A 12,205-nucleotide genomic window follows, 5' to 3' on the forward strand; every position below is an offset into this window, starting at 1 on the left:
ACCATGATTGAGCTGGAAAAGACTAGAGAGACTATTGAGCATGGAAACCCTCCGCACGTTGGTTAGCCCTTCCGCGGATAGATCGACGGCAGGTCAGGCGGGCTGAACACGGCCCAGTTCCCACTCTCCCACGTCGGGACGGCCTTGTGGAAGCTGATCCTCCACGGGTTCTTCCCCTGCTCCTCGAGCTCCCTCACACGCACGAGCTCGAATTCGTAGTATCCCTGGATTCCGCGTCAATTTCCTAAAGACATCGACAGAAAGGCGTAGAGATAGCAGAAACGAAGAAAGACTTACACCGTTCTGCATCAACCCACCACCCCGCGCGCCCTCTCTAACCAAGCTGGCCATGACACTCGCCGTAGCCCTGCACGTCTCGGGCCTGATCACCGACGTCGAAGTCGAAGTCGAAGGCTGCGGCAGTTCCGCGACGATGCCCGCGAGAAGGTGCTGCGTCGCCGTCATCCCGTCCAGCGCGCCGACCGCGGAGCGGGCCCAGTCGGCAGCATCAGCGGCGGCGGGCGCGTCGGCGCCGAAGAAGGCGGCGTAGTCGAGCCGGATGCGCGGGGTGTAAACGTCGCTTGTCAGTTGGGCCGGGGATTTCGTGTCGTAGGCGAGGCACTGTGTGTGTAGTATGTAAATCGCGGTTGCGAGGTTGCGTGGTCAGAGAAAAGAAGAATGGGTTTACAAGTTTGGTTATGGTGTCATGTATGTTTGCGCGGTCGAGGAGGTATTCTTGGATATCGTACGTCATCTTCGGGTTTGATGGGAGTTGCTTTCTTGTCTTGTTCCATGAATCTTGGAGTAAGAGTTCAACTAGAAAAGTTTCAAAGCTTATATAGGAGTCCATCGACCTTCATGCCAAATGCTCAGTCTTCTCGTGGATCGCCGAGTTCATGGCGTTGCCATGCTTAACTCCCGCCAAGTCGCGAAAGGAATCGCATCCATGGCCACACCTTTATTGTAAGGCGCTAAACTCCGGTCTCTAAAATCCGCTCACTTGATGCTTTCCGGACTTTACACAGCCTGCGGTCTTGTTCGCGCGAAAAGAATCACAAGATGGACCACCAGAAGTAAGTAGCTAATAATATTGTTTCTCTAGTCAGTCTTGGTTCCAAGGACTGGAATATCTGCGGCCTAGTATACACTTCTCGTACAGACCAACTCGTTGGTTTGATTATCATTCTCCTTAGCTATCCTCCATTGCAAAATCCCGTTCGTAGTATTTTTGTGTGCCAACTTAGTGAATGTGAGCATCGTCCGTAAGCCAATGCATGGTATTATGCCAACACCAGGCAGGTGTGAAATCAATGCAATTTCTCCTTGAGGTAGATAACGGCTGCATATCCTGCGCAGCACTTCGTAGTCATTCCGTGAGAACACCAAGGACACTTCACCGTGGTCGAGATGATGCCACTGACGCCCAGATTGCGGTCCTCGACCATGCCATCGGGCTTTGCCATGCACTCATAGACCTTGCTCGGAAGGTCGTGCAAGAACTTGCAACTGCAGCATTCCACCAGCATCTTTGCAACAGGCTCCACGTTGCCATCAGGAGGCACGATAGACGACCGAGACGCGCGACTTGATCGCGGGGGAACCGGCATGGACTTGCGAGCCTGTTCCAAGTAATTTGACGGATTCGAGGGAGCCTTGAGAGAGACGATGGACTTTCTTGCATCGGCTGACAGAGGTGACGACTGTGCCACCGTCTTGTTCGCCGGGCTAGACGCCCGCTTGGCCGAGCGTGGCGGAGGAGGCGGCACCAGGGGCCGGGGAACTAGAGGCTGATGCTTCAGCTTCGGGAGGAAACTCGTGTCGAGAGCCAAATCAGGGCTCGAGCGGCTCTTAGACAAGCTCGGGCGACGCTGAATGGAACTCCTCACTTGCTCCTCAGCCGTCTGGGGCGCATCCTCGAACTCCTTATGAGGAGACCTCCGGTCAAGCTCCTGAGAGTTAGACAGAGAGACAGAGGTCGTTGGCGATCTCGCTGCGGAAGCGTATTTGGAACCGTCCGTGAATCCAGGCGTTGAGCAGACATCACTGTCAGATTCGCAATCGGCAACGCTCGCTTTTCTGCCAAACTTCTCAGAGACAAGTGCTTCCAGCTCAGAAAGATGAGCCTCGTGGTTCTGCACCGGGATCTGCGGAGGAAGGCTGATTCTCGGGTTCGAGGCGATGGGTGAGGTCGTGGCCATGGCTGCCTTGTGGGAAAGTCTGTATGATCTCTCATCGTTGTCGACGACCACGGCCTCGTTGTCTACTCTGCGCACCTCCCCGTCGACAGGGGGTAATCCCTTCTCGGACTGCGGCCTCGACGAGTCAGGTGTTGTAGCTGGCGATGGTGAAGACATGGGCTCCTCGAACGAAGACATTGAAGACCTGTCTGTTGGACGCGCGGAAGAATCTCTTGACGGCATGCTAGACTCGGCAGACTCGACGAAAGGAGGGCGAACGGGAGGAGCCGAGAGCGGCAGGTGATCCAGACTTGGGCTCGAATAGCGGGAGCTTGACGTTGAATCCGGTGTCAAGGTGGTATCACGTACGGCCCGAGCGAAGTAATTTGAGACTGGGGGCTTGGAGGCGCTGGGAGAGACCCTGTGGAAAGCCGCTTTAGCGGCATCCTTGAAGCTTCTGATGGCCGCTCCAGGAGTTGGAGGAAGCTTCTCCCGGGAGGCAGATCTCTCAGGGGGCAAGGGGATCTCTGTGGAAGCAAGCCTTGACATGGGTGGCTGCTCTGACAGTGACCGTTCGAATGAGCCCTGACTCGGGCTGCCGTTGGCTGGAGGTGTATATGGGAGCCTGAAAGTGATGAGAAAGTCTTCTCCCTGGCCATGAGGTCCATTGGAAGCATCGAGATTGGTCAGAGATCCGTTGCGGGGAGGGAAGTTTGATCCCATCGGGCTGGTCTCCGACGAAGACGAGTAGGAGCGCCCCTGATGATGTGGCCGGTTGGACTGCGGCGGATAGTGTGATCTGGCGGAAGATACTCTGACCTCGTCCCTGTAGCCGGTGATTGAGCGGTCTCTGCTTTGTTGACGATGCTGGTGTACGTAGCTCTCTCTTCTTCGGCCTCGCTCTTGCTCGAAATCAACGCTCGGCTCGACCAGGGTGACCTCAGTTTCCTCGCTGTCCGTAGGTACAGGTACCTTATGTTGCGTCGATCTGTTCTTCCACTGCTGAAGCTTGCTGACATCCGGGACAGGTGGTGCCGTGGGAGACACCAATGGCTGATTCCATGATGGAACCTTCATCGAGTTTTGCTGTGGCTTGGGTCTGAGGCTGCGATCATAGTCCAGTCCCTCAGACATGGGTCCATCCGAGGCAGATCTCGGGAGTTTTGGAGGGTGGAACCCGCCAGCAACTTGCACTCTCACCTCAGGGCCGAACGATTGAGCTCTCTGATTCATCAAGGAGACTGGCGGATTCGGCTTTCTGAGAGGCATCCCAGAGGCGGCCTGTCTTTCTTGATCCAATTTCAACCCACCAATGAAGCTTGGCTCGTCGTTGGCCTGTGACTGCGGCTTCTGGCCGGTCAAAGCCGCCTTCAACTGCATAGCTACTGAATCTGATCTCTGCCTGGCGTGTTGCGGGCGCGGCGGCGGTGGTGCTGAGTAGAAAGCTTGAGTGCTGGCTGGTCTGATTTGCTCGTCGGCAAGCATGATGGGGCTTGACATCGTCCGGGAGGCACTCGGAGGTCTCTGTGAAGGAGGGGTCTTGTGCAGCTTGGCTCCCAGCCTCTTCGCAATAGACTTGGCCTCCTTCTCGGCCAACCTGTCGGCTTGCTCCTTCTCTTTCCTGCGCATCTTGTCTTCGTTCTTCTTTTCCTTCTTCTTCTTCTGACCGAAAGCTTCCCAGCTAGGCGAGTGGCAGATTGAGGAAGCGTCGTCTTCGGCTGGCTTATCTTCGTTATCGACGCCCAAGAAGGTTACGGTTTTCTGCTTGTGTTCGTTGGATTCCCTTCCCTCTGAGCCGCGGTCAATCTCGGGGATGTTGTTGGCCGGCGGTGGCACAGATATAGAAAGGGAAGGGACGGCAGTGGTTCTGCGCACAGCTTTCATGGCGGAAGGAAGAGGCTCAGGTGCTTTGGCGGGGAGCGTGTCCCTGCGGCGTGACTGCAAAGGAACAAGAGGCTTCACTGGCGGGGGAGGGTGTAGAGTTGGAAACGGCGACAGCTTTGGAGGAGACTGGGGAGAACGACCATTAAGTTGTTGATTCAGAACCTGCTGAAACGCCATGTGGGATAGGTGAGCGGGCGTGGGCATGGAACGGTGCCCCTGAAGACGCTCGAGCTACGAGGTGAAGCGTGTTAGTGGAGGGGAGGCTATACTAGTCAAATTGGTGTGGATGCCATCGAGGCTGAAGCTGGCGGGCTAGGACGGGCTTGGCTCACCTTTTGGATATGCTCGAGTTCGAGCATCTTCTGAAGGCTGTCAGACCTGTCGCGTCGGGGCTTGCCCGGCTTGCGTTGAGTGGCCGCGGAAGTCATTTTCGGAAGCAAATCGTTTCGAGGCGGATTTGGAGACGGGGATATTGAGGGTGGAGTCGTGGCGTCAAAGACGGGAAGGATACGCGGCTAGCGGTCGCAGAGTGAGAAAAGAGGTTAAGGCGATGCTAGCTGTGGCGTCTCGATGTTGTCATAATCCTCGTTGACGTTTGTTCTTGTTTGTTGCAAAGATTGGCGAGATCGACGAGCGAAGAAAGGAAAAAAACGGTAAAACGGCTCGACGGAATGGTCGGAGGTTGCAGCAAGAGCTGGCGCGCGACGGTGAATGCGTGTTGAAGGTGACAGCAAAGGCGAGGTGTGTGCCCGGAAAAGACGGTGAATGAGCGAGGCGATGAGACGAACGAGAGTCGGCAAGAGCTAATACGTAGGAGGATCGGTGGAGGGCAGGTCGAGGAGTGCAACGAAGTAACGTTGTCGTGAAACAGAAAAGCAGATGTCCAACGAGGGTGAGTTACAAGAAGGAAAGGCCAGCGGCAAGGTGATATTTGGGTCAGGACAGGTCAGGACCAGGAGGAAGCAGCAGCAGCAGCAGCAAACAGCAGAGCAGGAGCTGGGGTCCAGGTTTGGATAAGGCAAGACCGGAAAAAAAAAGAACGGCAAGACGGGAGTCTAAAAGTGGTTCTCGAATGCGGGATGCAGGCAGTCAAAAGAAGGAACCACAGATCGGGAAAGCAGCCCTGGTCGACGGAGAATCTAGAGCTTGTTTACCGGGAGAGACCCAACACCACAGACGGGACATGCATTGGCGGAGGCAGGAAACGATGGACAGCACTCTCTGCACCGGGCCAACCTGGGGAGAGACAGGTCAAAGTCAAGCAGGCTTCTTCACCACGACTGCAGTCATGCCATGGTCAGATTTCGTTAGGTCTCGTCTGCACGACAACCGGGAGGGCCATGGCCATCGAGCGGGACACGGACTGGGGGCATCGGCAACGGTCACGGGCGCCGTGGGGGAGACCTTGGATAGATGCAGGTATGGATGAATAGATGGATGCCTACTCAACATCTCCAGCAGGAGACCAGGCGGAGGGCATCAGCATGTGTTGGTGGTTAGCATCAGCAGCAGCTAGTAGCATAAGCACCGCGCAGTCGTCCAATGGAAGGACCCGTCCGGCATTCGGCCCAAGAGTGAGGGTGCTCAGAGGTCAGCGCATTGCAACTTGGGATGACGATCAGCCCTCACTGCCGTCTGAGATGAGGACCGGGTACAGGAAAAGCTGCAGCAGGTGCGGAAAGCGCAGTAGGCGAAGCAAGCACAGGTGCAGATGCAGGTCCAGTTGCGAGTGCAGGTTCAGCCGGACTGGCAGGAAGCGGGAGGCTAGGGCAGCCAAGCAATGTTGAGAAGAAGAACAATGTACCTTTCCGTGCCATGTCATCGTGGATATATTGCCTGATACAAAGGAGACCCAACGGCGGCGTGCATGCAACTCATCTGTTGGTGGGTTGAGTTACACACGCGCGTCCTGTCATGGACGAAGGCGGCAGCCACGGCGACAACGAGACACGCTCAGCCAGGGTTGGTTGAGAAAGAGTGAAAGAGGGGAACATGTCGCTGTCGCAAGCCCAGATCACCCAACGGCTGATGTTGGCCTGCCATGTGGACTCTGAAGGCGGGATTCAGGATGTTTTCCACGGGCACACATCATATTTTCCAAAGGTGTAATGCTTGATACGAGACTTTGGCGCGATGGCTCGCTCCAGCTGGACCGGGGATCGCTGCAGGCGCCACTGAGGATGCCCCGCTGTTAGCGAGGGCCCGCCAGTTTCTCCTGGCTGATCAGCACCGGGACAGGGACTGGGTTAACACGGACGCTATTTTGAGCTGGGAGGAAGGCGGAGACGGCAGCAAGGATAACCAGTGTGCCAATCCACGGGTGTTTTGCACCTGTTTGCTGCAAAAAGGAAGCGACCATGGCCACGCTCGCCCGCTGTTTCCCCCACATGGCTCAGCGACAAAACAGGGCCTCCTCGCCTCCCGGCCGTTGCAGGGACCGGCTTCCACCGTGGCTTCTCACCTTATTTCCTCGCTTCACCTGAACTTGAAGCTGTGGACTGACTGACAGAGTGGCTGCGAAGCCGAAGCCCTCCACGCCGTCAGACTTCATCCCACCCCATCCATCCACAATAGGCTTTCGTCACGGACATCTCCTCTGTTCTCCCGCATCCTCCACTCCTCCTCCGTCCGACCTTCTTCCACGCTGACCTGCTCACAGCTACCCTTTCAGCTACCATTAAGGTTAGGGTTTGCCCGTCTCCCAAGAGCTCACATAATGCCCATCCTGCAGCTGGACGCAAACCAATAGTCCCTGACAGCACACTTCGTATTGCGTCGTCCCATCAACTGACACTTGCATCTCAACCACTCACGGCGCCTCCCACACCTCCAACATCACCACCATCCTGCATGGAATCGTGGGTAGGCTTCCCTGCCCTGCTTGGCCCAAGCTCGCCTTACTGCGCAGACCAGAGAACTACTACTTGCCAGCTACCCAGCTACTGCCTGCCAATTGCCTACCACAAACCCTTCATCCGAAAGACGTGTGGCGGCGAAGATGCTGCAAGCCAACCGAAGAGCCAGAAATAGCCCAACTAATTGCCCTCCGTCCCAACCACTCGGCATGCAAAACGGACAAACGACACTGTCTCTGGCCTTCGCGTCCCCCAAAGACTCATTCGTCGGCGACCACCAGTTCTCCCCACAAAATCACCTGCCGGGCCACCCCTGGTTCGATCCGATCGAAATTTGCTGTAGGCGACGTCCCTGGAACTAGTCCTCTTCGGCTACCCGTCCGAGCATCGCTTCATACCTCAAACCGAAGCTACCATACTCTGACGACAAAGCGCTGCCCGCACGAGCATCTCGGTTGCAGAACCCATCGAAACAACCTCGCGGAAACTCCAGTTAGTCTCCTCTGGCGCCGTGGGCGATCCGCTGTGTGCTTTGGCAAACCCGTCCGACCACGCTGATGGCTTGTAGAGCCGTTAGCCAGTGACGACCGAATTTGAAATCACGTTGCAGGCGTGCAGACAGGCTAACATCACTGACGGCTCGCCATTTTTCCACGATCTCCCGATTGACTGCATGGAAATGGAGCGATTGAGGGACTGCATTGAGTTTATCTCTTGGGCTTCTCAGGTTGATCAGGCCGTCAAAACACTGCTTGCTGCATTGCTGTTGTTTCTTCTACTCACTACTGCAGACATCGTACCGAAGCCTTGGACACGGCGCACCCGGCGCTGGACGCCGAACTCATAAGCCGATTCACGAATCATCTCCTAGAACCCCGAAACATGCTCCATTTAGTTCCCGCCCAAGGGACCGACACAGAAGGAGCCTGACACCAGGAGGAGACGTATCGAGGCACTCACGAGTGCTCTGAAAACAGCTTTACTGTGATCGTAACGAACAGCAGGGTAGAGATGCTGCTACATTATGCATTAAGTGGTGAACGTCGAGGCAGACGAGGGGGGCGCTAATAGTCTCAGAGCTCTGGGAGATACATAGGATTAAGAAGACCGATGCCAACTCCTAGATCTACGAATCGGGACATCAACTCGCCAAACAGGCTAATGAGGATTGGCGCCATCCGTCATCCGCTCTTTCTCACGCATGTACTTTTCCACAGACTCAGGTCCCGGACTGAGGTGCATGAAGAGCTCGTTACCCTCGTCCCAGTTGATCAGCCCCGACGGCATGCCGGTTCCTTTGTCCTTGCGGAAGAGCGAGTGCTTGTTGTGGCGTACCCAGTGCTTAACTCGCAGCCTCGCCTCGTTGTCGACCTTGAGCTTTACTGCGATCCACTTGTCCTTGGGGCGATGATCGCACGTCATCATGGCGTCTGGAGACGACGGTGCCTCCGCGGTCTTGAGGACTCCCATGTCCACCCACATGTTGTACTTTGTCTGCTGGCAAGGCAAGGTAATTTTCAGAAACTCGAGGGCCGGCGAAACGGTGAGGTAGATGCCTCTCCGTGGGTTGACCAGCGTCTTCATGAGAATGTCCATCCACGTCGCGTACAGAACGGCAAAGTCGGTCTGGGAGAGATGGGTCGAACCTTTGATCGTCATCATCCAGGTGAGTGCCTCCTGTTCCCTCGCCTCGTTGCAGATTTCGACAAGCCTGTCAAAATTATCCTGCCAATGCATAAAGGCCTCCGATCCGATCGACAGAAGCGGCTTCTTTACGCGGTGTCTAGCGTTCTCTCCCGCTCGGGGCGTGGCGGGACCCCAAGCGTCGAGGATGATGCCTTGACCTACCCAGCTGAGCGACTCCGTCCGCAGCATCTCAACTATCGTTGCCCCGCCAAATGAATGGCCCATCACTGTCACGTTCTCGAGGAACATCCTCTCCTTCCAATCCGCCCAGTCGATCCCAGTGAGACCCTTGGAGCTGGACGCCACATTTCCCTCTCTTCTTAGATTCATGGCCTCGACTTCGTGACCGCGACCTTCGTTAATCTGTTCGAGTATCCAGTAGGCTTCCTCTATTTCCGACATTCGCATTTCGATCTGCGCACTGCGCAGCACCACATCGACTCCCTTGGCACTGTTCGGTGCCGTGTCCTGGGCGTTGTCCTTTGGGAAAAGGTAGTCCACGCAGTAATGCTCACAGGTTCCCTTGCTGCGCTTCCAGATCTTGTTTGCGGGAACGTGCTTGCCGTTAGCCTGCGCAAACGAAGAGTCGCTGTCGGAGGTCTCTCGATTCTCGGGGATGTTGACAATTGTCCTGGCTCCGCTTCCGTCTCGATGTTCCATGGCGACCACGATGAAGCCGTAGCTCGCCAGCTCTCCGCAGATGGTACTGTAGCACAGTCTCGATCCTCCCAGCCCGTGACTGAATATGATGACGGGGAACTTAGGTTTTGCTGATGTCTTACACTCCTCGTTCCTCGCGGCCTCACCCGCCGGGCCCTCGTCCGTCAGCATGTCCTCCGGCCAGTTTTCCGCCAGCTTGGCGTTCCTAAGCGCGGGAAGCTTCGTGAACATGGTGGTCGCAGCGATGTACGCCGTCACCGGCAGTTCTGGGATGCTCGCGAAGTTGGCATATCCCTTGCAGGTGTTCAGCCTCGGACGCGGGAGCCATCCCACACGCGAAGGCTTCCAACTCTTCGTCGTCTTTTCTGTGTCTTCACCATCTTTGGCCGCGTTGTTGTTGTTTTTGTTGTCGCCATTGGCGGTGGGCGTGCTAGCCTTGCGGCCGTGCCTGCCAACCGGGTCGCCGCCTTCGACCTTGGTCTTGAGGGTGCACGGGTAGAAGACGGCGAAGAGCACGGTATCGAGCCTCAGCAGCGGGACGTTGTCGCGCCTGAGCTGGGAGACGGTGCGCGGACGGCGGGCCGGGGCTTCGATCTCGAGGAAGCCCACGCCGTAGGGCCCTGTGTAGTAGGGCAGCGTGTGGAGGAAGCGTTCGCGGAGCGTTTTTGGCGGATGCTTCTTGGCCGATTGGCGTCGTCTGTCGTCCTTTGGCGGGGGTGTCTTTTCAGACATTGTGGGGCCGATATCGACAACGAGGAGTAGCAGATGTGATGTAATGGCAGATGAGGTTGCTGCTCCTGTCAATGGCCTGCCTAGTTGCTGTTTGACGAAGACCGTCGTCGATGAGGGCGTGCCCGGTGTCTCGCGAAAACCTCAGGATAAAGAGCGAGGGCGGTTGTCTGAATATAGATGTTCTCTCAACGGAGCATGGCTTGAGGAATTTCGAGCGCAAGGGGAATAAAAGAAATAAGACAACAAATCGCCCTAGGGAGGAGGTCTAAACATTCCGGAGTGTTTTGCTGCCATCGCAGAAAAGAGTTTAGGTTTCAATTCTCAAGAAAGCGCCACGGCGAGCGTCCCATGTCTCTTACCCCTTTTCGTTTCTCGCTCGGTCGTCGTCGGCCATTGTATTTGGAAAGAAGGTTGTTGCATTAGGTAGAAAGAACAGTCGATGGCTGCTCCGAAGAGTCCGGGTATTTGTGCACTGACGTCATGCAGGAAGGAGGCAGGTATGGGGTTTTCTTTCTCGTTTAGCAGCACCGCCCGCGCCGCCCCGGATGGTGTTTCCGCGTCGGTAGCGTACCTTGCAGCGGCTGTGGGAACAACAGGCAGGGGTGATTGTCCCGTCCCTTCTTTTTTTTGCGACGAGGTCTTATTCCCGTGGAGATGCAGGACGAGATTGACATGTGAGACGCCAGGGGGGATGGATGGGAACCGTTGTGTTGGTTTGTCTTTGCTGTTTTGAATCACTCTCATCTTCGTAGGGCAGGCAGGGCAGGAAAGGTTTCACTCAGCAAGACAGTCTTCAAAAGGGAGACAGACACAAGACCGTGCGCAGTTCGGAACACGCAGTAAAAAGCAAAATAGAAGAGCTCAATTCCTCCTGCTGTCGCATGTAACATGGTATCTGTACGTTTTAGTATGAAGGTGTGTTGAGACACAAAACAGCGGCATGCCGTTAGTATTTTTCCTCTCCCACCCGGAACCCCCCGTCTATCCGAGTACTCCATCCCCAGTTGACATCGTCCGAACCTCAGAGAACTCCTCGTGTTCGTTTGCCCCGAATTCGGCACCGTGTTCGCTGCGGGACCTTCTGTAGCCAGACGCGCGATTACGTCGTTCATCCCGTTTTGGAGAGAGGTCGATGTCCAATCCGGAGCGCCGGGAGCGAGGTTCGGGTTTGGAGTCGCGTGCCTCGCCCGACGACGCCGTCTCCTCTATCTCTCCCGATGAGTCGCGCGCGCTGTGTCGTGTGCCACTTATCCTACAATAGGTGAAAGCCTGTACTAAGACTGGGCCTCTCGGTATCGAATGTGGGAAAGCCGGCGCGACGCTTGTCTGGACGTCCCGACCGGAAGGGGGAATCGTCGGTGCCTTGGTGGAGTCGGATGACGCCAAGCCTACGTTTGCAAGTCGATTAAAATGGGGCCACGCCCGGCAGCCGGTCCGAATCGCTGACCCCCTCTCCCGCCTATCCATTCGTCTGGTAACGTATATGCATAGCGAGTCGCCCATCATAGCGAGCCGCCCACCTTTCACTACCCTCCAGCCATTTGTGTAAGTCAATTAAGCCACATCGTACGAAATCAATTGAAACTACTCATCAGCCTCTTCTTCAGAGGTCTCCCAAACTACCTGACATGTTCGTACATTATGTCCAGTCTTTCCGCAGTTACCACATCGCCGCCCGCGCGATTCACCCCCCTCCGTACGAGCACCCTCTTGACGCATGTTTTCGCCTCCAGCATCAACAACCCCCTTTTCTACCCGTATTGCCTCAGCTTCAGCTGTATTAAGTGACCCTCCAAGACGTAGTTGGGTTTTCTTAGCTCTCCGGCGCTTACTTAGTATCTCATTTGCCGTACGAAGCCCGCGGCACTCGGCTTCAACAAGAGCTAGTTTGTGTGCTAACTTGCTAATACCTTTAGCTTGCAAATCAACAACCTCGTACAAATGAGTTGGTGAGCTATCTTGATGACTAGTGATTCTTTTCTTAAGTGAAGCAGAGCTTCGTACGGCGTCATGTGCTGTGGTTGGTGTCTTTGGGTCCCAGGAGCCCTGGCTGCTTGGGCATGAGTTGGATGGTGTTGGCGTCTTTGGCTTGAAATCCAGGCGGGAAAGAACTGCTTCTGGGTCGAATGGTACAAGGCCAGCCTGTCTAAAACCAGCTTGTACGTTTTCTTTGCTTATTGAAGTAAAAAAGGCTGCCTTGAAGGCAGGAAA

At 55.8% G+C, this 12,205-nt stretch overlaps 5 protein-coding genes across 5 annotated transcripts; 2 read left to right on the forward strand and 3 right to left on the reverse strand.

Moving 5' to 3' along the window:
* Nucleotides 1-62: 62 nt before the first annotated feature.
* On the reverse strand, nucleotides 63-754 carry CGGC5_v012365 (uncharacterized protein; the record flags this gene model as incomplete). The annotated part of the gene is made up of 3 exons (XM_066152682.1): nucleotides 63-224; nucleotides 298-621; nucleotides 689-754. 3 exons carry the CDS (start codon nucleotides 752-754, stop codon nucleotides 63-65), a joined length of 552 nt encoding a protein of 183 aa, XP_066007894.1.
* Nucleotides 755-1,307: 553 nt separating this feature from the next.
* CGGC5_v012366 (uncharacterized protein) lies at nucleotides 1,308-4,489 on the reverse strand (the record flags this gene model as incomplete). The annotated part of the gene is made up of 2 exons (XM_066152683.1): nucleotides 1,308-4,292; nucleotides 4,394-4,489. 2 exons carry the CDS (start codon nucleotides 4,487-4,489, stop codon nucleotides 1,308-1,310), a joined length of 3,081 nt encoding a protein of 1,026 aa, XP_066007895.1.
* Nucleotides 4,490-7,125: 2,636 nt separating this feature from the next.
* Nucleotides 7,126-7,513, forward strand: CGGC5_v012367 (uncharacterized protein; the record flags this gene model as incomplete). Its single annotated transcript, XM_066152684.1, has 3 exons — nucleotides 7,126-7,255; nucleotides 7,349-7,408; nucleotides 7,485-7,513. 3 exons carry the CDS (start codon nucleotides 7,126-7,128, stop codon nucleotides 7,511-7,513), a joined length of 219 nt encoding a protein of 72 aa, XP_066007929.1.
* Nucleotides 7,514-8,074: 561 nt separating this feature from the next.
* On the reverse strand, nucleotides 8,075-9,994 carry PLA2G7-0 (Platelet-activating factor acetylhydrolase; the record flags this gene model as incomplete). Its single annotated transcript, XM_032029746.1, has 1 exon — nucleotides 8,075-9,994. One exon carries the CDS (start codon nucleotides 9,992-9,994, stop codon nucleotides 8,075-8,077), a length of 1,920 nt encoding a protein of 639 aa, XP_031890578.1.
* A 1,641-nt stretch (nucleotides 9,995-11,635) lies between these two features.
* CGGC5_v012369 (uncharacterized protein) lies at nucleotides 11,636-11,964 on the forward strand (the record flags this gene model as incomplete). The annotated part of the gene is made up of 3 exons (XM_066152685.1): nucleotides 11,636-11,778; nucleotides 11,831-11,843; nucleotides 11,911-11,964. 3 exons carry the CDS (start codon nucleotides 11,636-11,638, stop codon nucleotides 11,962-11,964), a joined length of 210 nt encoding a protein of 69 aa, XP_066007896.1.
* Between the last annotated feature and the right edge of the window lie 241 nt (nucleotides 11,965-12,205).

The sequence above is a fragment of the Colletotrichum fructicola genome, assembly GCF_000319635.2.
Source record: "Colletotrichum fructicola Nara gc5 chromosome Unknown KSG_Nara_v1_contig07, whole genome shotgun sequence".
NCBI classification, from domain to species: Eukaryota; Fungi; Ascomycota; class Sordariomycetes; order Glomerellales; family Glomerellaceae; genus Colletotrichum; species Colletotrichum fructicola.